At 43.1% G+C, this 27163-nt stretch overlaps 1 protein-coding gene across 1 annotated transcript in view; it reads right to left on the reverse strand.

The window, feature by feature from the left end:
* PSTPIP1 (proline-serine-threonine phosphatase interacting protein 1) overlaps positions 1 to 27163 on the reverse strand; it is a 60222-nt gene that overhangs the window by 9785 nt on the left and 23274 nt on the right. The window contains exons 4-12 of the mRNA XM_054836956.1: positions 23659 to 23733; positions 11441 to 11475; positions 10243 to 10349; positions 8284 to 8346; positions 7154 to 7252; positions 5350 to 5395; positions 4438 to 4517; positions 1654 to 1752; positions 915 to 1011 (exon numbers count right to left, since the gene is read on the reverse strand). Coding sequence (XP_054692931.1) covers positions 915 to 1011; positions 1654 to 1752; positions 4438 to 4517; positions 5350 to 5395; positions 7154 to 7252; positions 8284 to 8346; positions 10243 to 10349; positions 11441 to 11475; positions 23659 to 23733 — 701 coding nt within the window. The remainder of the gene's footprint in view (positions 1 to 914; positions 1012 to 1653; positions 1753 to 4437; positions 4518 to 5349; positions 5396 to 7153; positions 7253 to 8283; positions 8347 to 10242; positions 10350 to 11440; positions 11476 to 23658; positions 23734 to 27163) is intronic.

The raw sequence follows: 27163 nt of genomic DNA on the forward strand, positions 1-27163 counted from the left end.
TCTTTGTTTACTGCAGCAGCTGCACAGAAGTGCAAGCATTCACTCAGCCTATACATTTCTTGTATTTCTTGTTGAAGTAAGAGGGTGTCCTGGCTCTGGCCAGAACCAGGACAGAGGATGTGGTTTGTATTTGGCCATGTGGAACATTAGATAGCCGCCTTTCTGGTGATGTGTTTGGCGAACTCCTACCCTGGAGCAGCATGTTTCCATTTTACAACTGCTCTTAGCTCTTGCTGGCCCGGTCTTCGTTTCCGCCCAGAGGTTTTGATCATTGAAGTCGATGAAAAGGCTGCTTTGGCTTGTAAGGACAGAGTCTGTGAACCTTACATTGCTTTTGCATGCTGGAGCAAAGCCAATTTCATTCAAAATTTCCCCCAAATGGGGTCTTGCCCTTATACAAACAACTTCCTGAGAGGAAAAAAGATGTTATTCCCCATTGGGCAGGTGGAACAAAACAGAATGCAAAGTCTGGCCCTTTCTGTGCTGCAAATGAAGAGGCAGCATCTCTGGCAAGGGGACACCAGGGTGCAGTTACACGTTAAGTTTGCTCTGATTTGTCACCACTGCAGGAAATTGAGGTTGCCATCTCTGCAAGGCAGTTTCCCACCTCCTTAGTGGTGTCAGTTCAGCTGACTGTGAAACGAGCCCGGTTGAAAAGCCAAAACAATTTTTTTTTTTTTTTTTTCTCTTTTGGAGGGTTATTTTTAACCTGGTCATTCAGCTATCCCACTTAGAGCCGCCCAAGGAGCGATGGCAGCGCAGTGAGGGGGAAGTGAGCTGCAGCGGGTGGGAATGAATAGCCAGAGCAGAAACTCCTCCGGCGGGTTTCTCCTCCAAAGGACATGTACTGCACAACTGCAGCCTCAGCCTAATGGGTGACTCATCTGACAAGACCAAGAGGAATAATTAATTACCTGGAGGTTGTGTTCCTGTCATTCTAGTCTTAATGAAGTAGTCTATGTCTGACTCTACAACGCAGTTCTCCAAGCTTACCCGAACCTCTTCATACAGCTACAAAAGAGAATCCAAGAATTTAATTTAATTTTTAACATTCCACATTGAATTAACAATTAATACTTTTCCCCTTAAGAGACACTTTATACTTGATACATGTCTGATCTGAATGGATCATTGGCGTGTCTCCTGTACGAACATTCTTGTAAACACAATTGTTTATTTGTGCTTTGGATATTCTTTTAAGAGAGGATAAAGGCAGTCCAGGACTTTTCAATGTAATAAAGAAATTAATAGCAGGAAGGAAACAACCATTCGAAGTCAAAACTAGTGTATTCTTTATGTCTTTCAATTCTGAGACCATGACTGGATGCCTTCCTGAAAGTTGTGCTTGAGCCCAAATGTATTTGGTTGAGCATTCTGGTAGCTGGAAGCATTCCCCAACAAACTGAGGAGAGGGGACATGTAAGCATCACCAAGTTTGACACAGACAGTCTACATCCAGGCATATATCTGGTTTACATCTTGAGGGAACAAGCTAGATTGAGAATCCTCCCCCCTCCCTGAACATGCACAACAGCTGCTTTGCTGGAGACAGTCAGCACGCGCAGAGAAGGGAAGCTAGTGCTGTATGGTTAGATCACTCTTGCTACTCCTCTTCCTCCTCTGCCCATGAAGCTACTTGGCAGGTGCCCCTACCTCATCATCCTTCACACACTGCATGGAGAGCTGGTTGCAGTGAACCCACAGCGAGTTGCGGAGGATGGTGATGCGGTCGCACTCCTGAAGCTGGAAGACCTAAAGCCAAAGAGGAGATATGACGTAGTATCATGGTAGTTAGTTATTTGCATTGCAGGCAGCGACGGGGCTGGGGCTCCTCTGGGTCGAGTTCGTATGTCTGCAAACCATTCCGAAGGATCTGTTTTAAAGGATGTCTTATCAGCTACTGAATTAATTGATTGCACCAAATTAAAGTTATGTTTTATAAGCAAAAATAAAGCAGGGGAAAGGAATCGGTATCAGGATTTGACTGCCACCTCTACTGCCAAGGATTTCAGAGTCAGGGTCCTGCCGGCCCATCACACTGAAATCTTGATGTTTAACAGATCAGTAGGGTACTGGCATGAAAGGGTTTTGTTTATGTTAGAGGTAAAGCCAAAAATATCCATCTCTGACTTCTAAAATCTCTTTCCAAACTTTTCTCTTCTGAAAATATTTGAGGCTCTCTGGAGTGGCCTCTGTTCATTTCTAAGGTTATTTTCATAATAAAGAGAAGGCACTTTTCTTTCTTCAGAGTTTACTCCCTTCATCTGTCTGATTTTCTCATGTTGTTGCACAGCTTGGGAAGAATGAAGGGGGAAAAGAGAGGAGAAGTGTGAACTGAGTTGGGGAAGAGGCAGATAAACTCTTTCTTTAAAAACTTTAAGAAAAAACCCAAAACACCCTGATCTCTAAGTTGTTCTGTTAAAAGTAGAACATCAATTTTTGGTTTTCTGTTAGGTGTGAAAAGCTCAGATGCTTCCAGCCATCTGTTTCTATCTCTATTTGCTAGTAATTATGTCCAAAACACCACAAATGTATACAATATTCAGCAGAACATTCAGTTGGGTACGCTGCCTGCCATCTAATATCTTACCATCTAAAAAAAGAAAAACAGAAAAGAAAAAAAGAGTCTGTCAAGGGAGTCAGCTGGCATGGGGACCAGTTTCTGAGAGAAAAAGCTTTTAAAGAGAACCTAAAGGGTGGGGGATGAGTATTTCAATATCCATTCCAAACAAAAAGCCTGTGGCTGCAGCCTAGCGCCTCTGGGGCTGCTGAAATAGCACAGGAGCCGACTGGGAGCTTTCCAGGTAAATGGTGTCCTGTTGGGAAATGCGGCTCATCAGAGGGACATGTAGTGACTCTGGACTTGTCAAGCCCTTTGCAAAGTACAGCTGGGCGTTGTGTCGGACACATCCCTCGTGCCCCCTCAGCTTGTGCGACAGACTGCTAGTGAACCTGGGCATCTCATGCCAAGGAATATGACACAGCCTTCATGACGAAGGTTGTCCCAATGCTGCCACGTGCTAGCCAAGATTTTTGGGCTATGGATGTCCAGCGCTCAGCTAGAGACCTAAGTGACCTCAGCACTTCCAGATTCCCTGCTGTGCAGCCAGAAGTTTGGGATCTTAAGCTGCTTTTGTACTAATTACTAGTTTTAAATGCCTTTAAAAATGCCTCAGTTCTTCTATCTACGAGCACTTTTAAAAGAAGGTGTTAAAGATGCCCTTCCTTTATGAATGGTTGGTTGAATTAAGCAGTAGGCAGGCCACAAGGTCTATGGGCTATTCACATTTTAGCCGTGTGGGAGAAATGAAGTGTTTTAGGTTGCGGAATGTTTCACTTGTTTGCTGGCTTTTTAAGAAGGGGAAAAATGTGCATCTTGGGAAAATTAAGTCACAATTTCTATGGAAAGTCTGCTGTGCTAGCCATGGGGCTTTCCAATCCTCCCAGATAGGGAATACTTAAGAGGAAGCAGAGAACTGGAAAGTTATGCTCCTGGCATTTTATTTTATGTGGAAGTAATGCCTGCAACAAGTAAACAGCAAAATCATACTTTAGCAGATGGGCAAATGTATTTGAAGGATTAATATGACCAAATGTGTGGCTGATTTGGATGTCAACCAGTTCCTGTAAATTGTTGTGCAAAACTTACTAACCAAGTGCAAATCTCCTTGTCCATCCTCAGCATAATGGAAGTAGAGACTTTTCCATCACCACCTTTTTTAGCTTAGCCAGAAAATTTTAGTTTTAATCTCCATTGAACTTGTGAGATTAAAAAAAAACAAACCAAAACAAAACCAAAAAAAAACCCCAAAACCAAAAACCCCACCAAACACAAAAACCTCTCCTGCATTAGAACAAGAAGCCATTCTGGAAGCCTCCTGCAAAACATAATCTAAAGGGAATCTTCTGTTTGTTCATTTTTAATGGATTAATTGAATTCTTCTTGGTTCAATATTGAAATTCATTTTTTAAACTGAAAATGAATTTTCACGTCTACATTTCTCTTCATTTTCTACTGAAATTACATTTTGTCACAAAGCAATTATTTGAGAAACAATCTTATCTTGGCTGTGATAGAAGATCATCCCTAAAGCTAGTGTATTCTTATGTTAAGCTGTAGGTGAAAACTGGCAACAAATGCTTGCAAATAGATGGTAACAGTTCATATATTGCTCCACTTCTCGCACCTCTGCACTTATTCCCCTCCTTTACATTTACAGACGTATGCTGAACAAGAGTGTAAGCAAGTGAGACAGCTGGCAGCTATGTCTAAATCAACTCTAGTTTTTGCAGTATTTTTGCAAAGACATCTACTGAGACTCCGCATAAAGCAAACAGCAAAACCCTTAGGATAATATCTCAGGTTTTAGACTGATATCTGCAAGTAGGATAAAATAAAGAGCGCACAAATATATTGCTGCAAAAGTCAATGTTTACCTCGCAGGTTTTGATATGTTCCTTTTCCCACTCTGTCCTGACCTTATCCAGCTGCTCAATGTTCTGTTTGTACACGTTCTCTGTAAACACAGACACACATAATAGAAACCCAACAGTTAGGAAAAAAATGATCCAGTCTTTGTCTTTTTCCTCCTATTAGGACTTTGCTGCGTGGTTCTTACACTTTAGGCCTGTGGTTTGCTAGAGTATTACAAGAATATGTGAGCTTGAAACTGGTGGGCCGCAAAGGTATTTGGGGTTTTTTTCTTTGCAATTTTATACTAGAGCAACGATTCTCTCTGCATGGTTTGCAGATCACCTATAAATCTTACAGTAGGGATAATGCAAATCGGAGAGGAAGAGCCTGGACCATGCTCATGGGCACTGAGCATCCTTAGGCTCTTTACAGCCAGGTAAGCCATGGAATTTAGTGTCAACTTTTACGTGAGCAGCGAGGAACAAGTCTGAACTCATGAACCAGCTCAGGTGTCTTCTGGCCTGTCCTTCTGGACATGTACTGTGTTTCTGGCTGGAGAATGCTACCGTGCTCATGTACCCCCAGAACCTGGGGTCAGTGTATCTGGTTAAGGCTGGCTAGGGGCAATGTGAGTGCCATTCTTTTGGGCTTTCAAAGTTGCTTCAAGAAGAGCTTTTCTTTCCTGGGTGAAGTCCCTGAAGGAGGTCTTCTATAAATTCTTTAATGAAAGCAGGAGACTTGCATTTCCACAAAGAAAAGTAAATGTAAATGACGTTCTTTAGAAGCTTCTTCATTAATTTTTGGGTAGGCGACTTTGGGAAACCTGACTTCAAACAGAGCCAGCCTGGGTGATTTGGATGATACTCTATCAAAATCAGTGTGCTGGTAGATGTTTGCTGAGAAAAATCTTAGTTCAGTTGCAAATAGAGCATCACCTGCTTCATTTGCGGCATCTCTGCATTGCTTGGCTTTGTTCTGACTCTGAAACAGGAAAAGAAACACCCCAAATTAATTTCTGATCATATCTTTTGCTTCTGCCATAGTTTTTTTTGCTGCCTGCTCCCTTTCCCCTTCTAGGGGAAAGGCTCAAACTTGCAAACACTTCTTGGCTGTCCCACCTTTATGCATGGTTCAGTTGAACGTGTGTGCTATGGAGAAGAAGGGACCAGAATTTCAGCACTGCAGGCATAGGTCCACTGATTTCAAGGGAAATCTGGCAATTTAATTCAAAATAAATTCAGGCATCCCTGCCGTAGAAGCTCAGTGCTAGCATGATCCGGCCTGAAGCTTGTCTGCCGTTTTTTCCCAAGTGTTTGATGTGCTTTTCTAATAGATATCTATAAGCAGTAATAAATGGCAGTTAAAATTGTTCATCTTCCAAGCTCCTCATGTAATACATAGCCTTTAAAATACTTTGCAAATGCCAGATTATTTCCCATAACAACACAGAAGCCTAAAAGCAAAATTCACTCTAAGTACAACTTCTCTTTTTAAAAATCTGCAGCTTTTAACAAACGAAAATACAGCTATTATTGACAGGTCTGCTCTCCCAGGTCTTTCTGCACAGATGGTGATGACAGTACATTAATGCACAGCTCTAGACATCAGTGTAACACATTCTTCTATTCTGCCCTTCAAGACAAGGCTCAGGTAGGGGTTCTTATGACCGTATTCCTCATCACAGCTGGTTGGAAAATGTGTAGTAAGCTGGGAACATAAGCTTCATTCTTATTTGCTACCTGGCCCAAACTGTTTGTGAGTGTTGCGCAGAATTAAACAGCTGACATGTTTCTTGTGAGACGCCTGTGCGCGTTTCAAATGTGCTGCTGTGTGTGTGGAAGCAATGGCAATGAAGCACCCCAGGATCCTTCTGCGTGAAAGGGGCTGGGTCAGATTCTGATGCCATTGAAGTTGCTAAGGGTTCTGGCGTAATTTCGGTAGGGCCAGGATTTCATCCCCTGTTTACAGCTAAGCTGGAGGGTTTGGCTCATGAAAGATTAGCAAATGCTGGAAATAAAATGTAAAGTTCTGATGCTGTTTTTAGAGTCGCCATCCCCCTGCTCCTTGAGATGATTTTTGATCCTTTTTGCTTACACTGCACTGATTTTTATCGAGCCAAAGGGAGTTCGTTTATTTTGTTTTCTCCATCTGTTCTGCTGTAAAATGTTCCCATTAAAAGTTAGTGAATTGTCAGCTACAAGTATCAAGACGATGCAATGAAGGACTGCAGTGCCTTAATTTCCAATGATTTATTTTTGAGTTTGTAAATTTAGTTGAAATTAAACTAATGATGAGGAAAAATATGCATTTTAATGTAAGGTACTATGCCTACTAAATGTAAGTGACCAAAAGGCAAAACTAACTGCATGACATACTTCTGACTTGTGTCTTTTTTTTTTTTTTTTTAAATGAATAATTTTGGAGAAAAATCTCATTCGGTTTCCCTTCAGGATTCATATAGCAGTTAGATCATAGCCTGGGATAAATTAATTAGATGACTCCCAGCCTTTTTAAAAACCCTTGGCCTATCGCAGAACAAGATCAGGGTTACCAATGGAGGCTGTGAAGGAAGACCTCCTTGGGAAGGTACTTTGTTTTAATTTTGATTCTAAGGGGTTAATTAGAAGGGAAAGCAGTCCCTGGCATCCCGCAGAATGGGTTGTTCAACTGTATTCTCTTGTACCTTGAACAAGAAAAAAACACGGTTTTAGCTCTAAATAGCACTGTCATCTAAGGTACCTTTTCTGTTTGCTTCTGGTTGCCTGAAGCACTTGTCCGCTCAAAGGACAGCTCAGCCTCATCCGCCTCCTTGCATTTCTGTTCGTAGGTCTTCTTTGACTGTATTGAAATGAAATCAAATGTGAGGGTTTGGGTTAGGGAACAGAGCTGGATGATCTGCAGCTCGATGTTCTAGGCATTGTCTCTTTTGCAGCCTGGGGGAGCAAATGGGTGCCAAAATTGGGGTAGGGGCTGGCAGCATAAATCGGGCCCTCTTCTTGCAACTCTGAAATTGTTTGCTTTGTACAGTTGCAGCCAGGTCCCCGCAGGGGTGGTCACAAACACACAGGCAGCGCTAGCACCATCAATGCATCAGGCATCTCTCCAAGCTACGGTCTAGAGACAAAATTAGGAGCCCACATTCCCAGGGTGCCAGTGGGGATGGGTTGTCATTTCCACAGCGCGACTTGAAGCATCAGGTGGCTGCAGTCACAATGTTGTCTTACCCCTTGCTCAAAGCTGAGGCAGAGCCAGCACTGCATAGGTAACAGTCTCAGTGTAGTCCTCAGAAGCAAAAGAAATCCTTATTTGCACCAAAAGACTACCCTTAGAGATTCATTTAGAACCACCATGTTTAAATAAAAATTGCTGGTACAGTTCCAGCTGTAGCAGTGATGGGTCTGCAACTACTTTTCTTTAGAGGGAATTGCCCATTGGAAACCAAAGCCAGCTGCCTGCAGGTACTGTACCTGCAAGCTTTCCAGTTGGAGAGGTTTCCTCCTGTTTACAAGATTCCTTCACCGTTTTTAAAATTGTATTTACACAGAGTGAAAAATTACATTTGCTCCTGGAAGTATCTTTGCCTAGAAAGAATGAAATTCTGTTTGACCTGGGGCATTGTTCATCCACATTAATTTTCTGAGTATTTGTTTTGGAGACTCTTCAGTGACTGTGGCAGGGACGATTAGCTTCCTCCTAAGATTAGCTTCCTCCTCGTAGGAGGAATCTCTCACACACATGCTCTTGCACTCTTATACACTCACGCATTCTTCACTTTTCTTTAAATATAGGTACATGTAATACAGATTTCACCCTGTCTCAACCTGGAGCCAGTTTGCATCAAAAAACCTGCACAAAACCCCCTTGCTTACCTCCATTGTTTTCTTATAATGAGACAACTTGCTCTTTTGCATGCGCTCCATTGCAGACTCGTACTGTAAGAAACACACAGAAGTAAGCGTTTCTTGCTTTGGACTTCACACACACACCCCACACACCCCTTTTTTTAGGGACAGGATGAGGCAAGCCATTGTGAGAGCCTTTGTATGAGCCACATGCCTGTGGGGAAAATGACTTCACTCTGCTTTTATAAATGACAGGTTTCTAAGTGACACAGAGCATCAAAATGCCAGCTAAAAAAATAATCCAAGATAATTCTGCTTCAGTGGTTTCCAATAATAGCAGAGAGGATACAGATCTTAATTTTCTTCCTCCTTTTTTTTTTTTTTTCCTCCTTAAGGAGATTAAATAGCATAACACCCAGTCACAGTGCCCATCAGCTCTGCCAGCAGAGTTCCTTTGCTGGTTCAAGAGCATGATCCCACATCTTTGCAGACCAAACCACTGTCTCACCCATGTGAGCAAGGGTAGTTGTTTGTGTTTAAAATGGACAGTTCCTGTGTAATTTATATTCCATTGCTTCTGGCAAATTTATGCTCAATGTGATTTGATTTCCATATCATCATCTGGTCAGCATTGGAAGGACTGCTGAATTCTCTTTTATGGCTTTAGTTGTGATATGCTCGGCCTTATGTGACAGTGAGATATGCTGTTACTTGGCAGGGTATGGGTTTCTTCAGTGGGACTTCTGGTCCTTTCTATTCTGCTCAAGCAAAACTCTCTCCGTGGTTACCCAGAGACTTGCTTCACACTGGGCTAAATAGCACAGTCCTGAGAGCAGCTACAGTGAAACACAGATCACAGCATTTTGGGAATTTACCAAAAATGCTGACACCATCTAGCATGTCTAATGTTGACTTCCTTACAGCTGGACGGAGAAAAAAGCTTGCCTAAGACTCCAAAGCAGTTTTACCTTTTTTTTTTTTTTTTTTCTTCCCCAGGCCCCTCTAACTGTTTCCAGTTGAGTTATAGGCTTATTATTTTCAACAGGAGAGAGCGCCTCTCTCTTTGCAAATCCTAGTGGCAAAGTGGTGAGAGGGATACAAGTGCTGATGAACTGGGTGCACACTGTCTGTCTTTATATGCCTTATTTGCTTCATCAGATCACTGTGGACCTCAAATCTCAGTAGCAGCACTGGTTTTACCCACTCTCATACTTGGAGTTCTCTACTGTACCGAGTTCCTACGTGTCAGGGTTGTAGGCACAAGATTTTTGTGGCATTGGATACTGGACATACACATTTTCATTTGTTTAAAATCAGCAAAGATCTGGATATTTTATTTTACTCCTCTGTCAATCAGTGCTTTCAGTGTTAAGTGACAGTCCCGTCTTCATCTTCAACCCCACGGAACCAGAAAAGTTATAAGTGACCACTGTTGTCTACTGAGAGCAACTTTTTCAAGGGACTTGGAGCTTGATAAGTCCATAGGGGATGAAGTGGCCTTAAATATACTCAAATTTTTATTATACAACATCAACTAGATGCTATTTATTCCATGTATTTGTCATTCAGCATATATTGGTGTTGCATTCAGCACGATATTCATTTGCTTTTATGTTTTTAAATGTTTGCATTATCCCTTTATTTTAGTGTATGTTAGAGATCATGCAGGATCATACCAAAGAAACCCAGTTAGCAAGGGTATAAAAAAGAGAAAAGGAAGGATTACATTCTTAGAGGAATAATAATAGTATCTGCAGTTACACTGGAGAGAGTAAAAGTAACTAAAGCCTCTGTCTCCCGAGTTCAGAGCACTGCTTTATTCTGGGATCAGAAAGAGGTTTTCTCCCACAGCCTAGTATATGGAGTGAACAGGGCACACTGGGCATGTTTTATCATCTTTTGCTGCATTCACAGCCTGTGGCTGCAGACAGGTCATCAGCTTGGACCATTGACCCAATCTGTTTCAACACTTCACTAGTTCCTCACCTTTTTTCTTTGCTCCTTCTGTCTTTCTCGGAACTCCTCTATTCCTTTCAGTTCATCCTTCAGCATTACTGCCAGCTGGATATGAGAGTTTCCAACACTTTCGATTTCTAAAGCAAATCAGAATTCATATAGTCAGTGGGGAAAGGTCTTTAAATATCAAGTCACATTTTTCAGGAGATGTTTCTGGGATGTGGCTGCTGTATGACTTGGCATGAACAGGGCAGCCTCAGAAAAGGCCTCTCTATGTTGCTGCATGCACTGACATTGCTGAGGGTTCGCACAACCTGAATAGGGCTTATTGCAGGTCCTCTCACAGCGCCTGCAAATTGCATGGGCAAGACTCCTCGCTGCAGAATTGGAGCGCTCAGAGCAGCCTTGCAAGTGCAGAGCCAGCTACATTTCTTCAGGGCTCCATTTACTCCAGCCACCCCTCTTCCTTCTGGGGCTGGAGGTCAGATGTTGCAGTGCAGAGGGAGGGAAGGAGCTCTGACCTCCATTGTCACCACCTGCATCTGCTTTCCCTCTGCTATGCTGCTGGATTGTCATTGCTCTTGGGAGCTGCTTGCCAGTTGCGCCCAGCCTTGCACAAATGTCATTAGACGAGGTTGCAAGCTGAGAATTCCAAGGGTCAGCAAAGATGGATTGAATTTCAGAGCACCTGGCTGATGCCATTTGAAGTGGCTGGTAACTTCTCTGCATTTGTCAGCTTTGGTGCCTCTGAAATGGAACCCCATGTTTTCCAGAAATGTTGAGCTGACCCACCCAGGCTCTAAAAATACCTTAATTCAGTATCTGCTTTTCAAAAGGGTGTTTTTATCTAAACAGCAGGTGCCCATAGGCAGGTACGCTGTCCTATTGGCTATGATGGTGTTGCATTTTCTACGTGTGAAAGGTTTTCATTCAGCCTTGGGCACATTTAGAAAGCATGCTGTTTTGATGTCAAGGGTTTGTAGAAGACGGAGCAGAGCTGACATTTTGTGACTTGATCCAAATAGAACTAACTTGAGGAACAAGCCGTTTTCTTTGCCACCAGAGAGTGGATTGAGTGCCCAGCCTTGGAGGACTCCCAGTGAGTGTCCTTTTCCTCCGCTCTCCAAACTACAGGCTGGGATAGAAAAGTTGGAAATAGAGGGGTGAAGAGGATGAAACATTGTGTGCCTGTCTTACCCAGGTCAGAAAGGAAGATGTAAATACTTACGTTGCTTGAGCCTCTCAAATGCTGCCTTCAGTGTGCTGTGAGGCAGAAACAAGTGCACTTTATTAGTATAGGCTTCTAAGGATGGGTCGTGAATCTAGAGAAAAACTTTCTCTCAGAATCTCAAAGATCCACATAGAGATAAAACTCTTTAATAGTCTTTTAATAGAAGTTGACCTTGCTAACAAGCACAATAGCATCAACCCGTTACCATCAGGAAATGCAATAAAATGCTCCATGAAGCAAAGAATTGCACTACTCCTTATGTGCACCCTCTTTTTTAATCCCACTTTATTTGTGCCTGTGAATGTTAACAGACGTTTCTCTGTTCTTGCACCTTGCCAATGGTTACAAGTCAACTGAGTGAAATAAAGATGATCAAAGGGTTTTGGGTTTTAGAGCACTAGTCTGAAGGGTAGAGCAAAAGCAGCTCCACCCTCTATGTTGAACGCAGCACTAGCAAATTTTTCCTCCTCAGTCACCCTTGAAGCTAGAGCAGCTCTGCTATGCAGCATCCTCCGTACTGTGCTTTCCGAGCACCCCCATGCGGTACAGCTCGCTCTCCTTTAAAAGACTCAGTACAGAGAGCCTATGAAGGCTTTGAAACCCTGATGCTCCCAGGGGTTTTCTGACACACCAGAAGCACAGCATGAATAAAACATGCTGTGAAATCAGGCCTTGGTGCTGGGCTGTGAAGTACAGCATGGAGATGAGCAAAAAGAGGTGTTATGCTGTTTATCTGGATGGACCTACACAACTAAGTGGTCCTGCAATGTAGAGCTGCAGAAGGGCATGAAAGGGTAACGACAGATTGCTGGGTTTTGACAAGCCATTTTTTTTTTGTCCAGATTTTGGCAAGCTGCTTGAGAAAGCAGCAGAGATACCAGCATAGAAGTGATGGGAGAGAAAAGAGCATGGTCTGTAAGAGGCATTTTAACTTACTAATTTGCTTTAGCTCCCAGTTTGCAGGCTGGCAGGGCATTTGTATACATATAAGCCAGGGCTGTGGTACAATTTTGGGGTTTTTCAGATTTGGAAATAATCTCTTCAAGGTCTAGAGTGTGTTGTTCCCTGAAGGAAGCAGTTCTTTGATCTCCATGGAGCCCTGGTCCACCCCAGGGGGGAGCCCAGGGGAAAAACCTGTTAATGGAGAACCTAAAGTCTCCCTGGCTGAAGCCTGGCTACTCGGAGAGCCCAGAAAAGGATGCGTATCACTTCCCAGGCATGTGCAACTGCAGATGGGTAGGGAAATCCTGTATCTCTTGGGTCATCTCAGGAGTCTTAAGAGACAGATGAAGGATCCTAATTGCCCTGTGTTAATTTAGGCTGGACATCTGTTTCCTAATCAAAGCTTGCTCTCCCAGTAGCAAGGCTGCCTTGCCAGGCATAAGAAAAATGCCCAGGCGAGGGGAAAGGCTGGGCCTGCCCTCAGCGATAAGTGCCTTGCAATCCACTTCAAAATCTGAATTTGTAGAAATATCAGGAAAAGACTTTCAGCCAGAACAGATGAGTAGTGAGCTGTTTGATTCTTTCAGCTTTCAACTAGGTTTGTTGTGGTGAATCTCCTGAGATAAGTCAGGGAAAACATACTAGACTGAGTATTTTTTAGTACTGTCCTAATAATACTTAAACATGTTGAAGGCTCATTTTGCAAAAAATGAGTCTGGGGTGAAATTTTGGTGGACGCTACATTTTCACAACACAAAAGAAAAAAACAGTATTCTTTCCAGCTAAGGTAATTAAAAGCTTGAAATTAAAAGACACGTTGAGTATCAGCAGCAGAGATAGCTTTTTCTCACCTAAAAGCTGTAAAGGATTATTTTGAAAAATTAAATGTATACAACAAATAAAATTTGCTTTTTTAGTGTGGATTTTCCAATAGGAGGCGGGGAATGTGCTAACAACTTCATGCCTGAAATAGGTAAATACAGGAATTTAAAAAGTAGGGGACACTTGCAAACTGCACATACTGTTCGCGCACTGTGTTAATCTATTGTTCCCATCAATTTTTTTCATTTGCTGTTGATTTGTTCATTTGCTCAGGTTATGCAAAGACTGGCAAAATTGCTGTAGTGGATACTGAAAAATAGTGCTTTCTCAGTATATATAAAGGACAAAAACAATTTGCTGCTTTTTTTTTGGTTTCCAGGCATCTGAGCTACCAGACTATTTCATAATCATAAGCCATACATGAAGCTTTTCTCTTTTTTTTTTACTGGCTCTCTGTAAGGACTAGTGTGTCTTCTGGTATAATAATGCACCTGGCTATGAGCTGCAGAGAGACTCATTTGCCCCCTGCATGGTCTCTAATGGCCTCTTCAGAAAGCTCTGGCCTTTTGCTCCTTGTATGAAAGATTTGTCTAGCCAGTTCCCTAGCTGCCAACTGGGGCAAGGCCACGGTCCATAAGTACATTGAAAGAGACTTAAGCCATTTCCTTCCTTATTTTTATAATAATTTTCTAAAATCTGTGTATCGGATCCCTCATCCTTATGGGGCTTAAGGGAGTAGCAAATATGCCATTGTGCCAAATTATGTGTGGGAGAGAAGAAATAAATCAAATTTTGGCCCGTGGATCCATCAGGTATTCCTTTATGACTTCTGGGCTGCGGGGATGTGCTGGCTGCAGCAGCAGTGCTATAGATTAGCTCCTCATTGCTGCTAGATGCTCTGATTATATCGGTGAATGATATCATTTCAGTGCTTTGGGGGATTTAATGGAAGCAACTAATGTAGCAGACATACAAGTGAGTTTTAATTTTGTCTGTGCTGGTTTGTATGTACTGTACCTATTGCTTAGTTCTGGGTGGGTTAGACTTTCTAATAGGATTGATAAGGGCTTTATTCTGAAGCATCCAAAGCGAGGATGTCTCACTCTCATGGACACTTTAAAAGAGTATTTTATCCTCTCAGTATATTATGCTGCTTGGCATTGTGGTAGTAATTGATTTTTTGTTTGCTTTTTCTGTGGCCAAATTAGAAAACCTGGGTTGAAAATAATTCAGGCAAAACTGAAAACTTGTGATTTGCCTCTTTTCTTTTTTCTTTTTTTTAATTGCTCATTTCTGACATTTCCGTGTAAATGCTGGAAGACTGTTACAGTGCTCCAGCTAAAGACAGAGCACCAGCCTTCCCTTTGGGCATCCCTGCATGGAGCCTCCTGCAGATGTCTCGTTGAAAATAGGGTTGGACGCAAATTTACTGTGCGTGTTTGTTAAACGACTCCCTCTTGGACGTGTAAAGATTGGATTTGTCAAAATGTATTTCTGGTGGAAACAGGATTGACTTTGAATTCGGAATAATGGGGACCAGATAGAGCCTGTGCAACAGAAGCTCTGCAGCAACTTCTGGTGATTTTTGCCATCTAGTGGCTAAAATATTCTTACTGTTTTCTGGAATACCAACCCTAACTGCTGCCTTCATTTGCTGTAGTCTCCTGCTACTCGAGTACAGCGGAATTGAGCTGCTCTTGTAAAATATGCACGTTTCAGTGTTTGCTTTTTGAAGTGGAGGGGGAGAAGGAGAATAGCAGAGCTTTTAGAGGAGCAGGGGAACCAAGGGGAGAAGCTCATTACAGTAAAGCTCACCCATTGTTTTAGCATTCTTGCTCTGTAGATGGCAAAATACTTTCCAAAGTGAATTTATCCAAATTTACCCAGCACACCAAAGCTGGAACAGCCACCCTGGCTCTCTAGGGCACTGACCACTAGTGCCTGCAGCTCTTTCCTGACAGGATAAACATTTACAGAATGCATGGTTTGAGAGCTTGGTTTGATTTTTCTCCCAGCAGAACCTGTCCGCTGCTTTCAAGGCAGAAAATGCATTCTGTATTTGAGCAGAGGTGCCTTGTTTGGCACTCACCCACCATTGCCATACAGGTAATGAGGAGTAGTGGGGAACCACTGCATCTTACCGTTAATCCATTTTACTCACTGTGCAAAATTATCGTATAGTTGGTTCAGGAGGAGGACCCGATTGGAACAGTGTGGGATGACAGCATTTCAGAGTGAACTTGTCCCAGCTGCTCTCTGTGTTTGCTCTCTGTCTCTTCATTTTTGGACCTTGTTTTTGCTAGAGAACTGGGCTGTTGCTGGAGAGCAGGCTGCACTGGGCAGTCCTACCTGACATGAGGACCACCAGCAAATGTACTGTAGATAGGGCTCTGGTACCTTCTGCTTCACAGTCATCAAAAGCTGAATTTATGGCACCAGAGATATAATTAGCAGAGCTCTATCAGTGGCAATGCTTAGGTCACAGTTATACTCGCTACATCCACTGTTACACCACAATCTTTTTTTGCAACTGTAGGCTTGATGGCTTGGGCATTTTTTTTTTCAGTACTTTGCCTTTTCAGTCAATTAGAAACTGGTTTAACTGAGTAATTCAGAGAGTCCCTTTACATCTTGTACACAGGAAGGTAAAACTGGCTCCTCTAACCGGAAAACCACAGCTCTTTTTTAATTTTCTTTCTTTTCTACCTTTGCTTGGCAAACAGAAGTGTGAAATAACCCCACCTTACTTGGCGGTAGGTTTCCATTTTAACATCAATATGATCTACAATGTTCTGTTCTTATTGTAATTTTTTTAAATATTCTTTCAGAAATTGAGATAATTCCCTGCCAGATGAGCTGTACAAACCACTTTCCAGCAGTTCTATTCACCCTTTGCCTCCAGTAACTTAGATCCTGACAACGTGGTCGTGAAACCAACCTGTTGCCAGCCTCCTCTGAGGCCATGGTCAACATCTGTCTTTGCTCCTGCCACACAGGGAAGACCCAGTGTGGTTTTACCAACATTTCTTTCTGTGCAGCCCAGTGGTGGTAGCAAAGTGTGGGGGAAACAAGTTTGGAAGCATTTGCAGCTGGGACACTGTCTGCATTGCAAAGAAGAAAAGAAAAGAAGGGGGAGGTGGTGTGCCCATTTAACAGGGCGGTAACTAAGTCACTGCCAAGTCCTAGGCCATGCACGTAGCAGAGCGTTTCACATGAGGATCATGTCTACCATTACTTAGTTGGGGATGCGGTGAAAACATCAAAGAATTCATTTTGACGGGATGTTTTCTTTTTGTTCTCAGAGGAGCTATGAACAGAAAGGTAAAAGCACTTGGTGCAACCAGAAAGATTTCTGTACAAGTACTAGCTGTGGTGTGATGTCGAAGCCAGCTGTGGTGGAGAAAAGGCATGACCAGCACCTTTTCTCTGACCAGGGGAGTCCATGTTTCTGTCTGTCTATAAATTTGTGATAGCAAGGCACTAGCTAGCATGAGCAGTCATATCGGCTATTATGGGAGGCTGCACTGTGCGGCAGGCTGGGCTTAGGGTTAGGTTGGGTGTAGCATATCTTTCATAAAAGTAGTGACAAATGTGGAGGGTTCTTCTGGTGCTGTGGCATGTCTGTGTACATGCTTCTGGTGCTTGGATATTTTCAGATATGTGTCAGAAGAGGAAACAGCCCCAAACTGAATGGGAAGTAGGCTGTATCAGCACTCCCAGGGCCGGTTACTAGAAGCACGGACACATCACCTTTGCTGGGACAGGGGAGCAAACAGGATGGCATCTCCATGTACCTTCTCTTCCCTGTAAATCTGTGCCCATAGACTACAAATTAGACCCCTTGTGACTCCAGAATGACTTATGTCATTCAAATCAAAGGATAAAACAATCAAAACAGCTTTTGTAACTTTAACATAAAAATAAATTTCCTCATATCTCCTGGAAAGAAGGCAGCACAGCTCAAAAGTGCCTATCCTCATTACCAGAGAGTTTATCTAGATTGGATTTAACAAGAACTGAGCAAAGGCTCAGGTCTTTCGGACTATGGGTCCATTTTCACAGGGTCCTGAAAATTCAAAATACACCTGTAGAAACTCTGTGCAGGTTCAGAACATTTGAGTGGAGAATAACTAACCATGGAAGGATGTGACCTTCCAAAATGACTTTTAGCTTCAGTTCAAAAATGCCTGCTTTGTGTGAATAATACAGAGGATTCTATATATTAAGTGACAGATGCACTATATTTATATACAGGAAGCAGCAACTGGCATTTCATTACAGATGCCCTCACCTCACGCTCACTGAAATATTCTATTTCAGGCATCGCAGAGAAGGGTAGAACAGACACGGGCTTGAAGGAACTACCTTTTCCCAAGATCTGAAGGAGATGGTATTGGAAAAGAGGGAAGGAAAAAACCTAGGATATATACACAAGAAGAGACAAGCAGAGCAAATGACAAAAATAGCTGTTGTCAGACTAGGCAGAATTTAACCAGCTACTGCATGTTTACATCAGTTATTTGACAAAAGAGCAGAGTTCCCAGAGGCTCTATTTCAGCTGAAGCTGAGGATGTATCTGAAAACTGGGCTCTGTAGTATATTCTGTTTTCATGTTCTTCTGCTGAAGAGTTGCCCAAAGCTACTGCATGGAAATTCCCAGTCACCTTGCAACCTGAAAGGTGTTTCCTCTTAAAGGCATGAATTCTGCTGAGAATCATCTATAGTGTGTCGAGACATCATTACTGTGTGCGCTACCAGCAAACACTTGCAAACTTGTTCTCAGTTTGTAACTCAGCTGAAAATCCCCGGTTTCTGTGCATCTTCTCCCATGCATGCAACACAGAATATGGAGAGTGCAAAACTATACAGCACTTTAAACTTCAGAATGTGTAGTTCCCTCTCCCCCGCTGGATGCTGATCTAACCTGGCATTTGCCAAGAATACATGGCTGTAGCTTTGTAATCATCTTTTTCATAATTTCTTTTATGATTAGAGACTATGAAATTGTGATTCAGATGATATTTTTTTGTAATTAAAAAAAGTAGGATAACAGGGCTTTAAAATTAGTATAAGGTAGGAATGAAGACACTTATAAAATTCATTTTAGCCCTGACTTCTAATAGGTGATCTCAAGAGCTCCATTTCTGTACAGCATCCATCCTTCCATCCTGACTGCTGCAATCCTCACACCTCACCCACTGCTCAAGGGCTGCCCTGTCCTCTCCTAGGTCTGACCCACTCAAGAGATACATGTGCAACTGATATTCTCTCATGCTTCCTTCCAAAACCGATTCTCCTCCCAGGGCTTCCACTAAGACTCACCAGCTACCCATATTCCCAGGCATAGCCTGCATCCATGACTGTGCTGGCACATCCGGGTGATTAACTTGAAAGAAGCAGCCAGCCTTTTCCATAGTTTTGGTGTTTTATGGACCTGGTTGTGTTTGTAAGAACCAGAACAGGCAGTGGGACTGCAGCTCACCAGTGCAGATGTGTGTTGAGGAACCCCACTGTAAGGATGCTAATCTGCCTTTGTCATGTGCGTCTGATCTAATCCGGCAAGCGCGGCGAGGTGGGTTGAAAAATCAACAAAGAAAAATGCGCTTCTGCACTTAACTGGAAGTACATTGCTCTACCTTAAGACTCGGTGGATGCTAAAATGTTTCAGGGTTTTGAATAAGAAAAAGACACAAAAAAACTCCATCAGGGGCTATTATATACAAAACTGCTGGTGTGGCAGCCGCTGAACTACCAATTGCTAGGGCTAGAAAATTATTTAGGAGAAATATCCTCATATGCTTGCCCTGTTCTGCTCCTCCCCTGGGATCTAGTGTTGAGGACAAAATATTAGGCTGAAGGGGTTTTGGTCTAAGCCTGTGTGACTCTACTTGCAGTCTTGCACTTAGATTCAAGCGTGTGCATCCTTCTGTATATTAGAATGAACTTGCCAAGGCCTATAGCAACTGCTGAGTTGGATCTGTGTCATAGGTTGCGAAGAGGGTTATCTCCCTTCCCTATAGGAAGTAGTTTCTACCAGCTGCAGTGCTCAAGGCAAGGGCAAGCTGCCAGAATGCCTGAATTTGCTTGAATCAGGCTGGACTATTGAATGATTGTGTCCTTTGGCTGTTAGGCAGCACATATAGGGAACTTTTATTTCCTGAGCTAGAAGCTGGAGTGTTTGTTTGCTATGCCCATGGTAACCAGCTTCTTTTAGAAACCGTCTTCGCTTTTTTTAAAAAATAAAAAAACTAAGATAAAAAGTCATTGCAGCACGTCTCCCTCATCGCGGCACGTCTGCTTCTCTGATCTTAGTTTTGCTAGAAATTTTTCTACAGCTGTAGGCTCGCCGTGGCCGTTTCCAATACCGGTTTGAAAAAGAACCGTGAGGACCTCACTGAAGCCAGTCATACCTCCAGTAGCAGTGCTAAAAACTTTATCCCTACTAGCTGTCAGGTCAAACTGACTTCTCACATTTCTGGTGCTAAGGAGTCTGCAGGTAGAGACACAACACTGTCCTCTTTTCCCAGGTCACGACGTTATATTTCTGCTGATACTCAGTAGTGTAGTGTCCTAGTAGAGTCTTGGCTTGTAGTTACCTCTGCCAAGCACGAGCAGTGCCGGGCCCTGAGGGGTCAGCTCTCCATCAGAGGAGCTGTAACGATGCTGAGGGAACAAGCACTGGACAGCATGTAGGGTGGAAACCTGATGGCTGCTGTCACACAGATTTTTCTCAAAGCAACAGAGAGTGGTCCCAGAGTTGCTGTTACATTTCAGTGTGCCTTCCCTACTGTCTTTCGAGCCAGCAACTTATTTCTTCATCTGTGTCTTTCAGTAAATAAAAATGGGCAGTTGAATCTATTTATACATTTAGCTGAGTTCAGCACTTTGCTCCAGCTGAAGTAAAAGTTTGGGGGGGAAGAGCCTCAAAAAATTTGAAATTATTCTTTTCTTTGTAAAAGCTTGTAGTTTTGAATCAATATGGGGGAGGCTTGGGAGACAACTGTTTTCTACAGTGATGGTCACTACCTGGTGCGGTGTGCCATAAACTTCTCCAGGCTTCTCCCCCTTGCTTGTATTTACTTATTGTGCTTACTCTCTTCATTTTGTTTTGTGCTGATCCTGACTCTGCTGAGTAACCACCCGGCCAGTACCTCCCCACCACTGCCTAATTTCTCCCTTGAGCAGACCCTCTTCTCTGCAACACAGAAAGCAACAGAAAGGGGTTTTTTCCCCCTACATTTTTTAACCTCTGAGGGTTTGAGATCACACAAGCCGGGCAGCTGCCAGGAGTGTGTTTCTGGAGTAGGAAAGGGCTGTTCACACTGGCACTAGGAGGACGTAAGCCCATGAGGCCCTGCTGGGCTGCCTATCGCATGGAGCCGTGCCACCGTCTCCAGTGCAGCAGATTTGGCATTGGCTGTGGTGTGGGTTTGCCACGGATGCTTTGCCAATGGGCCCCTGCACAGGGACTGCTGCTCACTCTGGGTTTGTGCTGCTTCTCTCCTGCTCTGCTTTCCATAGCAGCTACAGAGCGTTGCTTTGACCTGGTGGAGTGATGAGAGGTTTCCCAGAGGAAGCGGCAGAAAGCCTTACTATCTGAGATGTTTAAAAGATGACTGAATTTAAGACTAGAGGATAATAATTTTGCATTAGCAAGAAAATGAGTGAGTGATCTAAAATTAGTAATTCCTGCTCCTTTGCAATGCATAGCATAGCACAGGAAGTTCTGTAAAATGCTCTGCAAAAAACCCTTGGAAGCTACTTTTTTCCCTGGTGATTGTCAAATGTAAGTTTTAGGTACAAATACCTGCACAAAGCCTTCATTAGACTTTATTTGATAAATACTGCTATCCAAAGCTGCATTCAAAGATGTGAACAGCCCTGTTCAGCCTGTCAAGTGCTTTGTAATACTGTTAGGACTCAGTGTGCTAGTCAACAATAGGGAGTCCTGTAAAGAGGAAATACTTAGAGTAATGCATGGGGACGGTTGTAGCGTAGTCCTTTCAAGCTTTTCTTATTATAGGTAGTAGGTAGGTTCCCTCCCTCTGGTCTCTCTGAAGGACTGACCTTGGGAGCAGAACTGTTGTCAGCAATCAATGTTATACAAACAAACAGAAATTTCATGCCATGTCAAAAAATTTAAGGCATTAAAACCAAATATTTCATTTTCCTGAGTTGTTCCAGCCCTGAATAGACCCTAGTTTTCTCCAATTTTAAAACGTTTACTCTGGACAAATGCCCTTCACTGTCCATCTGTGTGATTCCTTAAACAACCAGAGGATGCTGAATGACAGAAAGCAGAGTGCGCTCTCTCTGCTTCAGAACAGATACAGCGAGGCATTTGCTCTGATAAAAATATCAGTGCAAAGCTGGTCGCTACCCAGACCAGGCGTGGGTTTATGGAAACATAGTAAATCAGCTCTGCAGCATGCTTTGTTGGTATATTCAGCCTTCTCTCTATGCCAAGCTATAAAATCACTGGATCAAAGTGGAGCTAGGCCCGAGTCCAAACTTCCCCCAACTTGAGGGGAACTTGGATCTATATCCCAACTCTGGGATTTGGCTCTGCCTCTAAATCAAGCTCTTATAATCTCTTAGGAAAAGTCAGACCCATGAATTATCCACTAAGTCACAGAAGGGCAGCCAAAGCTGTCTCTGAACGCGCTTGCTCTGCCTGCCTTGCATTGCCAGTAAAGAAATTTAAGTGGAGGCTTTTGTTGATCCTGGAACACTGATCTTAGCCTTTGGTTTGGGAAGAAGCAATCCATCCTTCATCTGCTATTTTAATTTCAAAATTGTTTTGCTTCTCCTTCCTTTTCTCCAACTAGGTGTGTGAATTGAGACACCAGGAAGGTAGAAGACATCTCCAGCGGCCTTTGCTAGGAACCTTGCTATACCTTACCTCATTGCTCAGGGGCAAGGGAGGGATGGAGCACTGGGGTAGGAGAGGCTTGCAGATTCTCTGGAGTGAGCCTCAGTGCTCTCCACATTACCGGGCACTTGGGTTCATGCAACAATTTCCCTCTCAGCCTGGATGTGCCACCACCGGATCCATAGCAAATGCTCCGGGTGATTGCCTGGCACTTGCATGCCACGGTGGTGCAATGCGAGGGTTTGAGGTCAAGTTTTCCAATAAAATATGAACAGGAAGCCACGCTCACATCAAGAGTGAGTGATAAATCAACAGAAAAAGGAGACTGCAATTAAGAAATGAGATACAGGATGGATGAGGGTAGAGGGCCCCAGGGATCAATAGAGCTGTTTTGTGTTTAGATTGAGGTCTTCTCTTTCTGACTTGTCTTCTGTGACCCCAAAGCTTCATCCTCTTCCACCTTATTACTGTATTATTACTTGTTACAATAATGACAAAATGTCTCATTATTGCTGCTACCATCAATAATAGCAGCAGTTTATCAGCAGTGTTTATTAAGTTAAATTCCATGCCAACATTTATCTTCCCTTCCCAACACAATTCATATGTGATCTCAGATAGTAGCAGAGGAGACAGAGAAAAATATATGTCATTTTACTGTATTTCAGTAGTTCCATTGATTTGTTTCAAATTAAGTCCCTTCAAAGAGGTTTAAAGGCTGTATTCCTAAGCTAAGCCTTTTTCCTGCTGCAGAAGCTAATTTTTGGTGTCTTTGCACTTTGCGTCTGGTCTGTCACAGGCTCTCAGTGTCCACCCAGTTTCCCAGAATTGCCAGGCCACCATCCTAAATATTATATTTCACGACCTTTTCCTTTCCTTCCCCCCCCCCCCCCATCACTTAGTTTGCTTTTGGAAGCAAATATTAAACATTGTTAGGAATCCTGAAATTAACAATTTCTCAGTAAAGACCTTCTGGCAATACCCAAATAGAGATTTTTTGTGAATCCTGCTTTGAAGGACTATGGTGTTTCCCCACCTGGGAACACCCAGACTAGGATGTTTCTTCCCTGGGGAAGACAAGTCTCTGGGGACACCCTATAGCACCTTCCTGTACCTAAAGGGGCCTACTGGAAAGCTGGAGAGGGGCTGTTTACAAGGGCATGGAGTGACAGGACAAAGGGGAATGGCCTTAAGCTGAAGGAGGGGAGATTTAGATGAGATATTAGGAAGAAATTCTTTACTGTTAGAGTGGTGAGGCACTGGCACAGGTCGCCCAGAGAAGCTGTGGCTGCCCCTGGCTCCCTGGCAGTGTTCCAGGCCAGGTTGGATGGGGCTTTGGGCAACCTGGTCTAGTGGAGGGTGTCCCTGCCCATGGCAGGGGGTGCTGGAACTAGATGATCTTTAAGGTCCCTTCCGATCCAAACCAGGCTATGATTCGATGACACTTCCTGAACATTGTGAAGTGCTGTGTAATGCACTGAGGTAAGCAGCTTATGACCCTATTCATAAGCAAAACAGAGGAGTCTGATATTGCTTCCAAAATGCTTTTGTTTGCACTAATAATATAAGAATTCCTTACTTGATTTCTGTTTGTCCTCCTGCTTTTCGGGCGATTTGAATCAGTTCTTTTCCATATCTCTCTTCTGCTTGTGCTCTGTTAAAAGAAAAGTTTATTCAATTTCTCTTAGTAGTACCTGAATCACATTTATGCAAATTTTGTAATTGCATCCGAGGTACAAGACCTGAGAAACACTATTTCTTTAATTTCTGTCTCTTCTCAATTCTAGTGCTGTTAGTTACCTCTACAATATTTTGGCTTAGCTATTTCTAGAAGAAATGAGAGATAATGAATGCCCATCTCCATAGGTCTGATTAGACTATGGAGTGCTATGTACAATTTTGTCCCCAAAAAGTTGGATTCAATTGGAAGAAGGTGCATACAGAAGTGTAGCGAAGATGCTCAGGAGAATGAAAAGCCTCTTTTGCAAAAGAAACCTAAAACATAACATCTGACTTGATCGATCAGGATGAAGGCTAGGATGGGAATGAAGAGTAGGATCCAAAGGATTTCGATTTAAATTTTCATTTAAAGAGAGGTTCTGAATAAATGGGAGCCAGTAGCAGGAAAACCTCTAACCGTTAGAAACATGAGGTGCTGCTTGAACAGCTGCAGCAGAGGCAGAGGGGGAAGGAGCCATGCTGGTTGTAAGGTGAGGCTGTGACAGTTTTATGGAGAGGACAATATGATGTGATGTCTCACCTAATGGGGAACTGTAACTGGTGACTCAGGAAAGTGTTTGTTTCTGTGGTTAATAAAGAAATACAATTTTTTTTTTGCTATTTTCCCTTCCCCCAACTCTGGAAGAAATGTCTATTCTATGTTTAAAAAAAAAAAAAAAAGTATTTGTACTAAATAAGTTATTTCCTTTCTCCTGGGTGCGAGACTGGGGCAGAACTGAGCTTTCAGCCTTTGAGCAGCTGCTGAAAGCTATTGAATGGTCAATGATAAACAAGGGGCAGATAGCCCGGTGCTAACAGTTAGAGGGGATTTTGTTCAGGGTAACTCCAGTTCTCAAAAAGGGTTTCAAAGTATTTTAAACTGTTTTGAGTCTGAAACTTGGCACCTTAGAAAAACGAATTTGTTGTTCAAAAAAGGAATTTTGATGCAGGTGCGAGGCCATGCAACCCCCCTGGTTTGTCCTTATGTCCATCTTCCCACTCAGCCTTGCTGGGCTTTATTATTGCTATTTGCTGAATTCAAGCAGCTTTTCTCAGGGCTGGTCTTTCAGTTTTGCAACATGGCAGCTGTCAGGGTGGGTCTCTGGGAATATCCAACCATCCTTTCGGCTGTTCCTCTGCGTCTGGTGGCTGCAAGCGCCTTGCGTTGTAGCCAGCTGTGCCAGTGGCTCTGGTGCAATTTCACTGGTTTGCAGCCATCTTCTGTGACCTGAGGCAGGCTTGGTCCGGGGACTTTCCACCAGTCCAAGGAGATCCGTCAAGCTGGTGGCATAGCAGTGCTGGGCGGACAGCAGCGGACAGTCGCCGCAGCCCAGAGCGGAGGCTGTTCTTTGCCTCTGTCTGTGTGCCTAATGCTGCACGTGCCATTAGTATAATTGCTGTCATCCTGCACTAGAAATTGCCGCATTTTAGCGGGGTGTTCCTATGTCACTGCTTTGCAATTCCTCCTAGAAGAATGAGGTCCGAAATATGGTGATAGGCCACACAGAGGTACCACTTCATTTCCATGTTAGATGAATGAAATTTCATCAGAATGGAAATATACTCCAGAGACACATAATGCTGCAGAAGCAGAATTGATTATTTTTTCTTCTGATTTTAATAACAAGAAACATTTTTGTGTTGGAGACTTTGCTTTTCACATCTTGGTGCTGCCTTTCCCACTTTCCGGTACTCTTGCACACAGCTTCTAGGTTTCCCTGCAGCCATCAAGAGCTAGAACGTATTTTGTGTTTTAAATCTGGGGCTTTGTTCTAGAATACAATTGCTTTCTCACTCCCCAATCTCTTGGGTGGTCCTCTGGACTGGGCAGAGTTATTTGTGAGCAAAATACCTGGATGGAAAACTGATAAAGTGTTCGTGTAGCCAGGGCAGTTGGTTTCAGGACTGAGGGCAGCTGCTGCAGGAATCCTTGCTGAAATTTTGGCATGAAGTCCACGATATGGGCAGCCTCTAGGAACACAGATTCATCCCATGGTTTGATCTCCTCCTAGGTCATTCCCGTGAATGACATGAGGATAAGCTGAAACAAACATCTTCCAGAAATAAACTGGAAAGAATACCTTCTTTCTGGTACTCAGTGCCCACTGTCTTTTCTCCTTTTCCTCCTGCCCCAATGTGTGTGTACGCACACAAGCACATGCACGTATGCATGCTCACTGGAATGTTTTGGGGGTGTGTAAAAGTTCGTGGAAACGTTTGTTCTTGTAGCTTTTGGATCTGCAAAATGACTGTATGTGTATTTTTTCTTCTTTGTGTAAAGTCCTCTGTGTCTCCACCACAAACCAGGAAGAACCTTATCCTGCAACTTGCAGAAACCTCTGTAAAATGTTTTGGGAAGAAACGCAGGCGTATATAGCAGATGCATGCTGCAGTGCAGAGCCTGCCTGAAGCCTGCAATGTAATTCTGATCTCTGTAAGTTATGAGTCACAAAGGAGCTATTTTAAACAGTGAAAGCTAAGCTACCATCAGACAGATGTGACTTCAGGACTGTGTGACATGTGGCAATAAAATATGCTTCCACTGGTGGTCAAGAAAAGCAATTCAAGCAGCTTCAGATTTCAATGGGAGACTCTTCACACTCTGTGAAATAGTCAACTTTCAGTTTGACAGCTCACATCCCCTTGAAAGTCCCAGTGTTCGAAAAACAGCCTTCAGTAAACTAACCTAAACCCAGAAAACTATGGGGACAGCACGGGAAGAAAAAGCAGGCTGTGACTGAGGAAGGCAGAGCAATATTCACAAGGAGACAGTTCTGAGATGAACTGCTCTAAGATTACCTGCTGAATATCTAATCCATATTGTGTGGTCTTTTCTACACGTCACGCGTGAGCGTGTGTGCGCCTCATGCTACATGGTGAAACTGTTGAAACCCAGCCACTTAAAACCAGAACCAAATTTCAGATATTTTTTCCTAAGTCAGAAGTACAAATATGAATGGCAGAGGAGTCAGAGCAGCTGTGTAATATTTATTTTCTCACCCACAAAAGCGTCAGCTGTCCATAGCTGTTGTTGAGGGGCACCCAAGAAGCATGTAAAGGATGAAGATAAACTACAACATTGTTATTCAAAGTCTAGTAAGGACAGCGAACGATGTGGGCTGTCTTGGGTTTCTGGGAAAGGCTTTTGGTAGCATCTTATGTAACTTTGTCTGTATTTGAAAAATGTCCCATTTCTGATAGTTGCAGGAAACTGAAACAGGACCTGTGGCAACAACATGTTTAAAGAGAGAGAAAAATGCTTCCTGGAAAAGGGGAAACTTGGTAATGCTACTTGTTGGGGATGTATGTGCTACCATGTAATGCTGGGCCAATAACTACCCGAGTCTTAACGGAGCTCTGGAATT

This window comes from Grus americana, chromosome 10 (genome assembly GCF_028858705.1).
Source record: "Grus americana isolate bGruAme1 chromosome 10, bGruAme1.mat, whole genome shotgun sequence".
Classification (NCBI taxonomy): Eukaryota; Metazoa; Chordata; class Aves; order Gruiformes; family Gruidae; genus Grus; species Grus americana.